The sequence below is a fragment of the Panulirus ornatus genome, chromosome 44, assembly GCF_036320965.1.
Source record: "Panulirus ornatus isolate Po-2019 chromosome 44, ASM3632096v1, whole genome shotgun sequence".
NCBI lineage: Eukaryota > Metazoa > Arthropoda > Malacostraca > Decapoda > Palinuridae > Panulirus > Panulirus ornatus.
In genome coordinates, this window is record NC_092267.1 from 13,605,354 (window position 1) to 13,620,222 (window position 14,869).

General features: G+C 37.7%; 1 protein-coding gene across 1 annotated transcript in view; it reads left to right on the forward strand.

Moving 5' to 3' along the window:
* The window catches only part of LOC139762762 (G patch domain-containing protein 3-like), a 25,700-nt gene continuing 10,831 nt past the window's right edge, over positions 1-14,869 (forward strand). Inside the window, exons 1-4 of the mRNA XM_071687870.1 lie at positions 1-1,103; positions 7,210-7,414; positions 9,669-9,873; positions 13,297-13,398. Coding sequence (XP_071543971.1) covers positions 338-1,103; positions 7,210-7,414; positions 9,669-9,873; positions 13,297-13,398 — 1,278 coding nt within the window. The 5' untranslated portion in view covers positions 1-337. The remainder of the gene's footprint in view (positions 1,104-7,209; positions 7,415-9,668; positions 9,874-13,296; positions 13,399-14,869) is intronic.

Here is a 14,869-nt window from a genome sequence, read left to right on the forward strand (position 1 = left end):
TTCCGCTTGACCACCATATTAACAAATCGCTGTAGGCCGTCAACAACAAGACTTGATAAAACAGGATATTTGTGTGAACAAACGAAGATTGAAAGAAGTGACAAGCCACGTTCGGTCTTCGGAGGCTTAAGATCATAGAATGAACAGCGGTGGTCTTGAAAATGGATCTAATTTAGATTTTTATGAAATGTGTTGCTAACGTTCCTAGCAGGTTTTGTGATCAGCAGTAAGCTCGATCAGGAAGGGTGACTCGAGATCATTAACAGTAAACTTTACAGTGAAGAGTGATTTGAAGAACCTTACAAATGTGTTCCTGAAACTACCAAACACATTTACGATGCATCTTGTGGTGGTTAATATACCGGAAACTTTACGGACACGAGATTTGAGAAATTTTTTCTCAGAATTAATTGAAAAAGGGGCATTCATCTGCTTCCACTTTAGACATAGGCCCCAAAACCAGCTCGTACAACTTAAAGATCCAGAAATATTGTCTCTCCCTCAATCAGGACCACAGGACACTGGTCTTAGCCGAGTATCTGGTCCTCTGTCCACAGAACTTGGTAATGATGATGATGCGAGTGTAATAAACCGTAAGGTATTTTCTGCAGAAAACTCTAAGAAAACAGAAGACAGCAAGAGGCTTGATTGTGAAGAAGTATCCGAACCATCAAGTTCTGCTCAGGATGAAAATGAAAATAATGGTGAACAAAACGCTAGTGTCTATTCAGCAAGGTCAGGTGTAAATTTTAAGGATTCTGGCTTAAAGTCACATTGGTTGAATTCGGGGTTGTCTGGGCTCACAATGTTAATCAATGAAAAGAAAAAAAAGGCAAATACAGACTGGAAGCATAGCTTGCGAGCCTCAGATAACGTTACGACTCAAACATATACAAAAGATAAAAATTCACTGGATGGTGCATATGATATCCTAAGTTCAGAATCTTCCAAGAGAACTTGTTGCATTTTGAACATTAAAGATTCTTATGTGGAAAGTTTTATGTTGAAGTATAATAAAAAACATTGGGTAAATGCAGAGGGTGAGATTCTTCCACCAAAGTGCCTTATCCTTAAGATGAACTTGGATAAAAGGAGTTACAAAGGTATGTTGAAATTATTCACAGATTATTTTTCCGTCAGCTAACATCTGATTGTTCATTGCTTAGATTACCTTCACATTATGATTGGCTTTGAATATTGGGTATAATAACCTCTCTGGATATACAGTGATTTAGGTTTGGTTTGGTTGAAATTGCTATTCTGATTGTATCTGATTTGAATGATTCTGACCTTCATTTCTAGCTCAAATCACTACTTTTTATGATTTCCACCCAAAACCCCAGTTCCCACAGGTGTCTCCTATTATTGTCAGGTAAAGGTGGGGAAATATCTGAAAAGGTAATGATTTACAGTGCAAATGAAGGTCAGAATCATACAAAACACATCAAACCATCAGAAAACCATTATTTCAACTTCCAATTGAGTGTGTGTCCAAAACAGTAATTTTACTGAATATTGAGTGAATCTGTTCAGCAATACTGGTGTTATGTTTTGAGAATAACTTTTGTGGAGCATTATCCCCAAACACCTAGATATGAGAAGATTGCTGAAGGGTCCGTTAGATATACATATAAAACTTTTGGAGGTCCAGTGGACTTAATTTTGTTTTTCAAATAATGTGAAATTTTTTTTAATGAAATGAAAGAACATCAAATAAGACTAAGAAGCATTCAAGGAACAAGTTATAGTATATAGGTTTCAACTTACCAAGGGAGAAATATCAAACTTCTGGTGGTTGTATATTCCTAAGATCGCGGTCTTAAATTCTGAAATACAGCTGAAATACGGAAATTCAGGTGCATTACATGCAAGAGGGTGAGGGGCGCACAAGGAATAGAGTGAATTGGAACGATGTGGTATACCGGGCTCAACGTGCTATCAGTGGATTGAACCAGGGTATGTGAAGCATCTGGGGTAAACCATGGAAAGTTCTGTGGGGCCTGGATGTGGAAAGGGAGCTGTGGTTTCGGTGCATTATTACATGACAGCTAGAGACTGAGTGTGAATGAATGTGGCCTTTGTTGTCTTTTCCTAGCGCTACCTCGCACACATGAGGGGGGGAGGGGGTTGTTATTTCATGTGTGGTGGGGTGGCGATGGGAATGAATAAAGGCAGACAGTATGAATTATGTACATGTGTATATATGTATATGTCTGTGTGTGTATATATATGTATACATTGTGATGTATAGGTATGTATATTTGGGTGTGTGGACGTGTATGTATGTACATGTGTATGTGGGTGGGTTGGGCCATTCTTTCGTCTGTTTCCTTGCGTTACCTTGCTAACGCGGGAGTCAGCGACAAAGCAAAATAAATAAAATGAATATATATATATATATATATATATATATATATATATATATATATATATATATATATATATATATATATATATATATATTGTACTACTAGGAGTGATAACAGTTACGGAAGCACTTTGATTTCTTGTTTGTGTTTTAAGAAGCTATTTAAGATAGTTCATAAGCATTTATCATGTGTTGCAATGATAGACAGTGTGCCCAAATATTTTACCGAAAATCTTACAGGTCAGAAACACGTTTATTTAAACTACATAAATAGGAATGGGTGAGGTATTTAATTAAAAGTTGCAAACCCTGGTAAATTTTAATGACAAAATCAGTACTATTGCATACTATTATAAAGGAGCAAAAGAAAGTCATGGGTATGATTACAGATTATACCCCACAGAAGTTATGAAGTTTCTGTTATATGCAATCGATAGATCTATTTTTTGGGAATCCATGGCTAAGGACATTCATCTTCAAGGTTAGGATAGGTTAGGCAAAGTTCATTAGATTAGGACATATACCTTTGCTAACCAAAAAATCTCTGAGGAATTAGAACTGTAAAATTACCGAATCTGGAAAATGCATACTGGAAAGTGTAAACTGCTGATACATATGTAAATTTCATTAGTTAAGTGGTCTTGTACAGTATTACAGGTATATTTTGCCAACCCAAGTGCATTCCTTTTGTATGATGTTGGATCTTTGATAGAGATCATGAGACAAAAATGGTAAAAATCTATTTTTACTATTGGATTTGGATTTTGAGTGATTTTGTTCTTTGTTTGAGTAGTGTATAAAGAATGCAATAAAGTTGTGGGGCATGAATTTGTACTTTGCCAGTGCATTTCATTAAACAGTATAAAATAAAGTGATCGTAGTGAGGTTTATGTAATCTGTATTGAGAAACCTTAGGTTTAATTGACATAAAGTAGGTAATAGGCTTGAGCAAAATTAACAGAACCTATAGAAACTAGTCCTAACCAAAATAATAGTAGAAATATATGTAAGAATTTTTTTGTGATCATTGCTTTTCCCACAATTGACTTATTTTGATTTGAAAAAGAAAGATATCCCAATCATGCTTCACGAGTCTCAAAATATTTTTTGCCATAGATAATATCTTTCCATTAGTAATTCTGTTAGATTCCATAGTTGATAAGAAGGTGGAACTAAAGTAAAACATTACTCATCTGAAAGTTCATAAAATAATTCTTATAGCTCCTATTCTTGTTTATCATTTCTAGGATTACAAAGAAATAATTGATAAGAATATGATCATGAACGTTTGTGAGAATGATCAAAAAGTTAGTTTTAATGCATACACACCTGATGTGTGGATCAGGAGTTTGCTTTGAAGAATGTATGTGAGAAATACTTAGAAAAGCAAAAGGATTTGTATGTAGCATATATGGATCTGGAGAAGGCATATGATAGAGTTGATAGAGATGCTCTGTGGAAGGTATTAAGAATATATGGTGTGGGAGGCAAGTTGTTAGAAGCAGTGAAAAGTTTTTATCAAGGATGTAAGGCATGTGTACGAGTAGGAAGAGAGGAAAGTGATTAGTTCTCAGTGAATGTTGGTTTGCGGCAGGAGTGCTTGATGTCTCCATGGTTGTTTAATTTGTTTATGGATGGGGTTGTTAGGGAGGTGAATGCAAGAGTTTTGGAGAGAGGGGCAAGTATGCAGTCTGTTGTGGATGAGAGAGCTTGGGAAGTGAGTCATTGTTGTTCGCTGATGATACAGCACTGGTGGCTGATTCATGTGAGAAACAGTGGAAGCTGGTGACTGAGTTTGGTAAAGTGTGTGAAAGAAGAAAGGTGAGAGTAGATGTGATTAAGAGCAAATTAAGAGCAAGGTTATTAGGTACAGTAGGGACTGTCACTGAGGGACAAGTCAGTTGGGAGGTAAGTTTGGAGAAAAACTGGAGGAAGTGAAGTGTTTTAGATATCTGGGAGTAGATTTGGTAGCAGATGGAACCATGGAAGCGGAAGTGAATCATAGGGTGGGGAGGGGGCGAAAGTTCTGGGAGCGTTGAAAAATGTGTGGAAGTCGAGAACGTTATCTTGGAAAGCAAAAATGGGTATGTTTGAAGGAATAGTGGTTCCTGCAATGTTATATGGCTGCGAGGCATGGGCTATATATAGAGTTGTGCGGAGGAGGATAGATGTGCTGGAAATGAGATGTTTGAGGACAATATGTGGTGTGAGGTGGTTTGATCAAGTAAGTAATGAAAGGGTAAGAGAGATGTGTGGTAATAAAAAGAGTGTGGTTGAGAGAGCAGATAAGGGTGTTTTGAAATGGTTTGGTCACATGGAGAGAATGAGTGAGGAAAGATTGACCAAGAGGATATATGTGTCAGAGGTGGAGGTAACGAGGAGAAGTGGGAGACCAAATTGGAGGTGGAAAGATGGACTGAAAAGGATTTTAAGTGATCGGGGCCTGAACATGCACGAGGGTGAAAGGTGTGCAAGGAATTGAGTGAATTGGAACGATGTGGTATACCGGGGTCGACGTGCTGTCATTGGATTGAACCAGGGCATGTAAAGCGTCTGGGGTAAACCATGGAAAGTTTTGTGGGGCCTAGATGTGGAAAGGGAGCTGTGGTTTCAGTGCATTATACATGACAGCTAGAGACTGAGTGTGAACGAATATGGCCTTTGTTGTCTTTCCCTAGCACTACCTTGCGCACATGCGGGGGGAGGGATTGTCATTTCATGTGTGGCGGGGCGACAACGGGAATGAATAAGGGCAGACAGTATGAATTATGTACTTGTGTATATATGTATATGTCTGTGTGTGTATATATATTTTACGTTGAGATGTATGGGTATGTATATTTGCGTGTGTGGACGTGTATGTATATACATGTGTATGTGGGTGGATTGGGCCATTCTTTCGTCTGTGTCCTTGCACAACCTCGCTAATGCAGGAGACAGCGACAAAGCAAAATAAGAAAAATAAATATAAAATCATAAGATAAAAGCAGGGTAGCCTTTAGCTCCACTTTTACCTATTTACTTAGTTCCACTAATTTTGCATTATTTCACCTTACTGTAGGCAAGCTGTTTTAATTTTTTTGAAATTTGCATGCATTGTATATGAGTTTGAAATAACGAGAAAGAAAATTTCCTAAGAAATTATGAGAACTGTTTCTCACAGTTTTTCAGTACAATAATGTTTCCTGAATGAATAAAGTTCTTGTAACTCCAAACATTGCCTCTTTTACAGGGTGTTATTTTATAGTTTTTGATTACTGATTAGGTTTATCATCTCAACATAGTTTATTTATTTGGTTGGCCTAGATAATGAGTAGAAAGTTTCTAAAGGAACAAAATTTGTTTTGCAGACCCACTATTTTGTTGTAGTGGCTCACTTCCGTGTCCTTTGAATCTAGAGGGAAAAGTCTTGCACTGATCCGTCCAACCTTACCTCAGAAGATCAGTAATAGGAATCTAAAGATTAGGTATACATTAATTGCACATTTTCTCAAATTTCAAGCTCTCCCCGTAATAGTTAAGATGATATAAGACTGTAGGATGTAGAAAACTGTGTTAGATGGCTGTGGTACCCATTCTCCTACAGCTGCCAGATTTCTTATTTCTAGCACAGTGTGCATTTTTTTAGTCTTTTTATAACAAGTAAAACTACACAAGGAAAACTTTTTTTGCTTTTGAAAGATTATGTACTGGAGGTGGTGCATGTGTGGGAGTAAGTGGTTTGAACTGAATGTGGGAGGGTAAGGTTGTGTCATGTCATTTTTGTGTTTTTATGGTTGGGTTGCTTGATGTAAGAGTGAAGTAAGGTAATTGTGGTGTAATACCTACTCATTGGGAAATAGAATGGAAGTTGCCACATTTGCTGTGTTGAGATGGTGGTGTGTCAGCTGAATGAGCAGAGGAGCTGGATAGAATGGTAGGCCACTCTGATGAAGTGTGCTGGAGGAGGATGCTGAAACTGAATGCAAGTAAAAGTAAGATGCCAGTTTTTAAAAGGGATGGTAAGTCATACTGTAAAATAAGTTGAATGATGAAGATTTATGGAAGTGCTCATATATAGGAACTTTCACTAAGGATATTAGGAGAGAAGGTTTAAGTTGAGGGTAGTCATGCAGTGGAGAAAAATAGAAGGCTCACTGAGAGCTAATGTGAATGTTGAAAATGAACTTACATTAAAGAGCTCTTGTCTCACCTCTGAAGTATAAATGTGAGGTCTAAATTTATAAAGGTGATGATGGATCAAAAATAAAAATGGTAGTGATGGGCAATGTGTGTAGAGGAGATGAAATTAGGGGTATATTTATAGTGAAAAAAGATGTGAGGATATGTGGTGTGAAAACATTATCAGAAGGTCTTTTTGTATGGTTTGGTTAAACAGAACATATGTTGGGTATTAGGTTTGGTCAGGAAGATATGTAGTAGTATGATAGAGGGAACAGGGAATGGTAGATCACAAAAGAAATGGTAGATGCATTGAAAGAGTTGCATTGGGCTTGGTTTGTTTGAGGTGGTGATGCTAGAGGAATGATGAGAATGGTGCTTTGGAAGCATATTGGGTAGGAAGATGTGTGAATGGAAACATTGGCCTTGTTTGACAGATTTGCTTCATGTGCAGAGTGAAAAATTAGGAAGCTTCTTGTGAATGTAGATGTCCTTGTTTCACTTGAACACTTAGGGCATTGGTTTAGGATGTTTGTGAGTGACCTACCAAGACTGTATGTACCAGGTCCACCCAGAGGCTGTAGGTTTGGAGTGATGATAATAGCATAAAGATTTTGTGAGTGCTTCATGTAATGATATATTTAGCAATATAAGTAATTACATTTATAATGTCTTTATAGGTGAGGAATATAAAACAAGAGGAGATTTGGACTCTCATAGTCTCTCAATTGATGTGTCTCAGGATTTGATTGAGTTTCGTCCTCCTCCTGTCATGCCTTTCGGAAATGTTGGCACTCCATCTATGCACTTCAAGACACTAATAAGGACCTGTCAGCTTCCTGGCTCTGTAATGAAAAAACTTGGTCTGGAATTCCCCAAAGGCAGGTAAATATATTAAAAATTTTGATCCTTGAACACAAAGCTTTTTAGAGGTATATAGTGTCTGATAGGTATTTTGTTGAGATACTATATTTTCTTTTTAAATGATATTTGTTTAGTTGTCCAGGAATTTAAAGTAAAAAGTAATCATTGATAATTTTTTAGGTAAAGCTACAAAGATTCATTTTCTGAAGTTGACAGTAAGGTAGCACTGGGAAACCAGACAAAAAAGGCCACCTTCAGTCACATTCAGTCATTAGCTGTCATGTGTAATGCACCAAAACCACAGCTCCCTATCCACATCCAGGCCCCACAGACCTTTCCATGGTTTACCCCAGACATTTCACATACCCTGGTTCAGTCCATTGACAGCACATTGACCCCCGTATACCACAACGTTCCAATTCACTCTATTCCTTGCACGCCTTCCACCCTCCTGAATGTTCAGGCCTTGATCGCTCATAATCCTTTTCACTCCATCCTTCCACCTCCAATTTGGTCTCCTGCCTCTCCTTGTTCCGTCGACCTCTGACACATGTATCCTCTTTGTCAGTCTCTCACTCATTCTCCCCATATGTCCAAACCACTTCAGCACACCCTCTTCTGCTCTTTCAACTACACTTTTTATTTCCATACATCTCTCTGACCCTTTCATTACTTACTCGATCCAACCACCTCACACCACGTATTGTCCCCGAACATTTCATTTCCAACACATCCACCCTCCTCTGTACAACCTTATCTATAGCCCATGCTTTGCTGCCATATAATATTGTTGGAACTTCTATTCCTTCAAACATACCACCCATTTTTGCTCTCCGAGATAATGTTGTCTTTCCTCACATTCTTCATTGCTCCCAGAACCTTCACCTCCTTCCCCACCATGTGACTCACTTCCACTCCCATGGTTCTGTTCGCTGCTAAGTCCACTCCCAGATATCTCAAACATTTAACTTCCTCCAATTTTTCTCCATTTAAATTTATATCCCAATTAACTTGTCCCTCCACCCTGCTGAACCTAATAACCTTGCTCATATGTACATTGACTTTCAACTTTCTCCTTTCACTCACTTTTCCAAACTCAGTCACTGACCTCTGCATTTGGGATGATACTAGAAATTGGTTGAAAGATAGAGAAGGATATTTTTCAAAAAGATAAAGGCTGAGAAGTGGCTCTGAAATTCACCAGCTGTGGAGATTCTTTTGCCATTGTTCTGATCACCAACTATGGAGACTCTTTTGCCACTGTTCTGATATATATTAACACTGTAGTGCAATTTTATTGGTTGATTCCAGCAGGATGGAAGTGAACTGATTAACTGTCATTATGTTTTGAAAATTTTCATTCACAATTCTTTGCTGAAAAATTTTCTGTAAGGCTAACATTGGTATGAGCAAAGGTAATCAAGCTTCTCAAGGCTATAGTACCTAATATCAGATGTATGTGTTTTATAAAAAAAAAATTTTGTTTCATTTGAACTAATTGAAGTGATTTAATTTTCTGTATGATGCAAATGTTATGACAATAGATAACTATAATACTGTGAAGGAGAGATCGCTGGCTGTTAGAGCAAAGCTGAGTATGATTGAAGGTATATTACCCCAACTGTGCTCTCAGATGTGACTCTTTGACCTTAAACACAGAAGAAAGAAAGAGGGTGGATTTGTTAGAATGAAGTTCAAAAGGGCAACATGTATTGTAAGGTCAGTTTATCTTATATGGCTTGACATTATCACAGGGAGATGTCATGATAAGCACATTCTTTTTGAGAGGGTTTACCAGGTTTTGTTGAAATGGGTTGGAAAAATAGAAGGGTTGAGTGAAGGAAGGGACTGAGAGGATCAACATGTTAGAAGTTAAGAAAGCAGTCAAGAAGGGGAAGACCAAGGAGGAGTTAGAAGGATGGTTACTGGGGCTTGAACATTCAGGAGGGTAAAATTTGTGCATGAAACTAAAGAGGGGGGTACCAGTCTGTCATTGGGCCAAACTGTATCATATGAAGGGAATGAGATAAGTCATAGAGTAGTCTCTGAGCATGGCTTTGGGTAGTAGGTTCTGGTTTTAGTACTTTATTTGACTGCTAGGGAGTGGTTGTATGTGAATATGGCAGGTGTTTGTACTTGACAGCTAGGGAGTGGTCATATGTGAATATGGCATGTGTCTTTTTTTTTTTCCTCAGACTACTTCACTATGGTGGAAGATGCAGTTAAGTATGGTATAGAAAATATGTATAATACTCAACCATAAAACATTTTACAGGGGCAAGAAACGTTTTAGTCAAGTACCCTTTAACTATGGGACAGGTGTTATTGAGGCAGACCAAGCATGTAGTGATGATGATAAGATTGCTTTTACTGCAGCTGGGCACCTTATACCTTCTTCAGCAGACTTTTCAAGAATAAGTAAACCAAAGAAAAAGCAGGTTTCCAAGGCTCCAAAATTGGAACTTGTTCATGAAAAAGAGGTAAAGTATATGTACTATAAATGTGTCTCTAATTTTTTTAAGAATTAAGAGTGTTTTATATGTAGAATAAAGAAAGGTATTCTATTTTATCTTTAAGCATGAGCCATGTTCATATATCACCAACTTCACTGCAGACCTTTTTACATTCATCCCATTTGTTTTTTGTCACAGAATGTACTTTAGCAATTGTTCATTCATCTTTTATGCTTAATCCTATCCATTTTGATGAATTATTCCCTTTTTGTCATTCTTCCTTTATCAGTTTTTCATATTCTTTATATTCTTTTTATCACATTCTCAACTCTGATTTGTTCTGATTTCAGCTGTTGTACTCTATTGTACATAATTTCCAGTTCTTTAATCCTACTTCACAATTCCTCTTTGTAAAATTCCTATAAACTTTTTAGTTCTCAATGAATTATATTTGATAGGCCAGCTGTATTTGTCTACATTCATTAGTCACATTTTATCACAAAATGTGGGTTCTTTAATTGTATTTATCTTTTTATTATACTTTGTCGCTGTCTCCTGTGTTAGCGAGGTTGTGCAAGGAAACAGAAAAGAATGGCCCAACCCACCCACGTACACATGTATATACATACACGTCCACACACACACACATATACATACCTATACATCTCAACGTATACATATGTATACACACACAGACATATACATATACACACTTTTTTCATTTTTATTATACTTTGTCGCTGTCTCCCGCGTTAGCTAGGTAGTGCAAGGAAACAGACGAAAGAATGGCCCAACTCACCCTCATACACGTCCACATATGCACATATACATACCTCTACATCTCAACGTATACATATATATATATACTCATACAGACATATACATATATATACATATGTACATAATTCATACTGTCTGCCCTTCTTCATTTACGTCACCACCCCGTCACACATGAAATAACAACCCCCTCCCCCCGCATGCGCGCGAGGTAGCGCTAGGAAAAGACAACAAAGGCCACATTCGTTCACACTCAGTCTCTAGCTGTCATGTATAATGCACTGAAACCACAGCTCCCTTTCCACATCCAGGCCCCACAAAACTTTCCATGGTTTACCCCAGACGCTTCACATGCCCTGGTTCAATCCAATGACAGCACATCTATCCTGGTATACCACATCGTTCCAATTCACTCTATTCCTTGCATGCCTTTAATGTGCCAGTTGACTAAGAGGAATTTTTCTGAATGGTAATTTCTTTTGGTGATATGTTCAGGAGAGGAATGTGTAATAAGTATATGAGTCAGGCAAAATTCTTAAGGCTAATAAAGCAAGGTAGTCTTAGAATGCAGGTGACCTGTTGGGAAGTGCTAAAGATTTGAATCATGAAAGTGAAGATATATTGTAGGTTTGTTGAGATGTATAGGTATGTATATTTGCGTGTGTGGACGTATATGTATATACATGTGTATGTGGGTGGGTTGGGCCATTCTTTTGTCTGTTTCCTTGCACTACCTTGCTAACGTGGGAGACAGCGACAAAGCAAAATAAATAAGTATTGTTGGAGGTATGAAAAGAAGTATTGAAAGAATGCTGAAGATGTATTTGAAAACTTGTTTGGATGGTGTTGGAGAGCAGAAAGCCTCCAAGTATTTCCTTTTTAAACAAAGGTTCCAATCTCTTTCTGGAGTGCTCTTCAAGGCCATACTGAATTAAATAAGGGGACATTATTACATGACAGCTAGAGACTGAGTGTGAACGAATGGGGCCTTTGTTGTCTTTTCTTAGTGCTACCTCGCGCACATGAGGGGGAGGGTGTTGTTATTCCATGTGTGGCGGGGTGGCGATGGGAATGAATAAAGGCAGACAGTATGAATTATGTACATTGGTATATATGTATATGTCTGTGTATGCATATATATGTATACATTGAGATGTATAGGTATATATATGTGCTGTGTGTGGACATGTATGTATATACATGTGTTTGTGGGTGGGTTGGGCCTTTCTTTCGTCTGTTTCCTTGTGCTACCTCGCTAACGCGGGAGACAGCGACAAAGCTAAATAAAAATAGATAAAATAAGAAAGGAAATAGGAAAAGCATATAAGTTTTGAAGGATATCGTGTCGGCATAAAATTGATATGTTGGACTGTTGACATGAAACACTGATAAAGCAAAGAAAACTTTAATTTGTAAAATACTGTAGAGGGAACATGTAAATATTAAGAAAGTTCTAAAAGTATGTTGGAGATCCTGAAGTCTTGAAGTAGTGTGTGATTTAGGTCTTTCAACTCGCTTTGGATTTCTCCAAAGATGCTGATAATTCTTGTTAGAAATGATGCAGCTCACTGGTGAATTATAAAGCACAGGGAAGATTAGGATTTCTTTATGTCTTTTGGAGTTAACAGTTTCACTTCCTACTTTATTAGGTGAAAAGAATGTTATGTAAAAGCATTAGGCTTAACTTTTTCTTTATGTCTTTTGGAGTTAACAGTTTCACTTCCTACTTTATTAGGTGAAAGAATGTTATGTAAAAGCATTAGGCTTAACTTAGCTGTCAGAAGCTCAGACTGTTTAGCATTGGAGTAATGCAGAGTGACCCTGATTGACTTGTTTTTACAATTGCTTTTTGTGAAATACCAAATAGTATATTATTTGCATACAGATTTGTATGTCTAATTATAGGTATTTAGATTAACTTACAAATGGAGTAGATTCGTATGTCTTTTGGTAGCCTGAATAAATACAAATATGCCTTTAAACATGAATAAATAAAGGCAGACTATGAATTATGTACATGTGTATATATGTATATGTCTGTGTGTGTATATATATGTGTACATTGAGATGTATAGGTATGTATATTTGCGTGTGTGGATATGTATGTATATACATGTGTATGTGGGTGGGTTGGGCCATTCTTTTGTCTGTTTCCTTGCGCTACCTCGCTAACGCGGGAGACAGCGACAAAGCAAAATGAATAAATAAATAAACATATTAAACACTTCCCAAGCGCTGTCAGTGCTTCATACAAGGGACTACTGGGGCAGGAAGGTAAAGATTACTGCCAGTATAAGAAAACCTTTTTTATTCATATGTGTAAGTTTTTTAATGTATTTCTGCCAAATAGGAGTTGGGCTTCACTGGCTTCATCTTCTGGAAAAAGTAATTTTTCAAATATTCAAAACTCTTCATACTCATTTACTCATTTCTGAAAGTTTAAATTATTAAAACTTTCTCATACTTGAAGTATTTTGCTGGTTGTAGGTGTTAATAACTTTCTCATAAATATTTGTTTTATTTTTTGAAATTATAAAAGTTACTCTTAACAGGAGTATTTTTTTATGATGATTATTATCATAAACTTTCTGATTTGTAGCATTATTAGTCACATAAGCTTTCTTGTAACATTGTGCACTTTGGATATTTTATGCAAGACATAACTTTTTTCAGGATGGAGCAGAGGTGGAGGAGTGGGAACGATATGAATCCTTCCACAGTGATGTGACAAGCCAAGACCGAACTAAGGAGCGACTATACGAGAAAGAAATAGAAGTAGGTACCCTTATACTGTATACTAACTGGCAATGGGTGCCTCCTCTGACATTAGGTATATCTAGTGAAGTCATTTTTAACAGACTGGATTGTATTGTGAGGTTTTCTTCAGTTTATTATCTGGCTAGGGTGTATCAACTAGGGCTCTCCTACACCATACAATTTCATCTAAATGATCTTGGAACTAGTAGAGGGATTACATCCCACTTAAAATTTCAGGTATCTTGTTATTAGTAATAAGATGTTTTGACATTTCTTGTAAGGTTTGTGTCCAAATCTTTGGCCTCCAACTTTACAATTGACAGATAGGTGAAAATGCCAGTAGCACCTATAGCCTAGCCTTAGTCTGGCAATTATAACATCTTTTAATCTGCTGATCTTATTTTTTTTTTTCCTTTTTTTTATCATCATACTTAGAATGACCCAACTCACCCACATACACATGTATATACATAAACACCCACACACACTCATATACATGCCCATACATTTCATTGTTTACATACATATACATACATGCAGGAGGGTGAGGGGAGGGCAAGAAATAGAGTGAATTGGAGTCATGTGGTATACAGGGGTTGACGTGCTGTCAGTGGATTGAAGCAAGGCATGTGAAGCGTCTGGGGTGAACCATGGAAAGCTGTGTAGGTATGTATATTTGCGTGTGTGGACGTGTGTATGTACATGTGTATGGGGGGGGGCCATTTCTTTCGTCTGTTTCCTTGCGCTACCTCGCAAACGCGGGAGACAGCGACAAAGTATAAAAAAAAAAAAAAAAAAACATACACAGACATATACATATATACACATGTAAATATTCATACTTGCTCCCTTCATCCATTCCCATTGCAACCCCGCCACACATGAACTGGCACTCCTCCCCTCTCCCTGCGTGCATGCGAGGTAGCGCTAGGAAATGACAACAAAGGCCACATTTATTCACACTCAGACTCTAGCTGTCATGTGTAATGCACCAAAACCACTGCTCCCTTTCCACATCCAGGCCCCACAAAACTTTCCATGGTTTACCCCAGTTGCTTCACATGCCCTGGTTCAGTCCATTAACAGCACGTCGACCCCAGTATACCACATTGTTTCATATCACTATTTCTTGCACACCTTTCACCCTCCTGTATGTTCAGGACCCTATCACTCAAAATCTCCATTTTTTTTTTTTTTTTTTTTTTTTTTTTTTTTTTTTTTTTTTATACCTCGTCGCTGTCTCCCGCGTTTGCGAGGTAGCGCAAGGAAACAGACGAAAGAAACGGCCCAACCCCCCCCCATACACATGTACATACACACGTCCACACACGCAAATATACATACCTACACAGCTTTCCATGGTTTACCCCGGACGCTTCACATGCCTTGATTCAATCCACTGACAGCACGTCAACCCCTGTATACCACATTGCTCCAATTCACTCTATTCCTTGCCCTCCTTTCACCCTTCTGCATGTTCAGGCCCCGA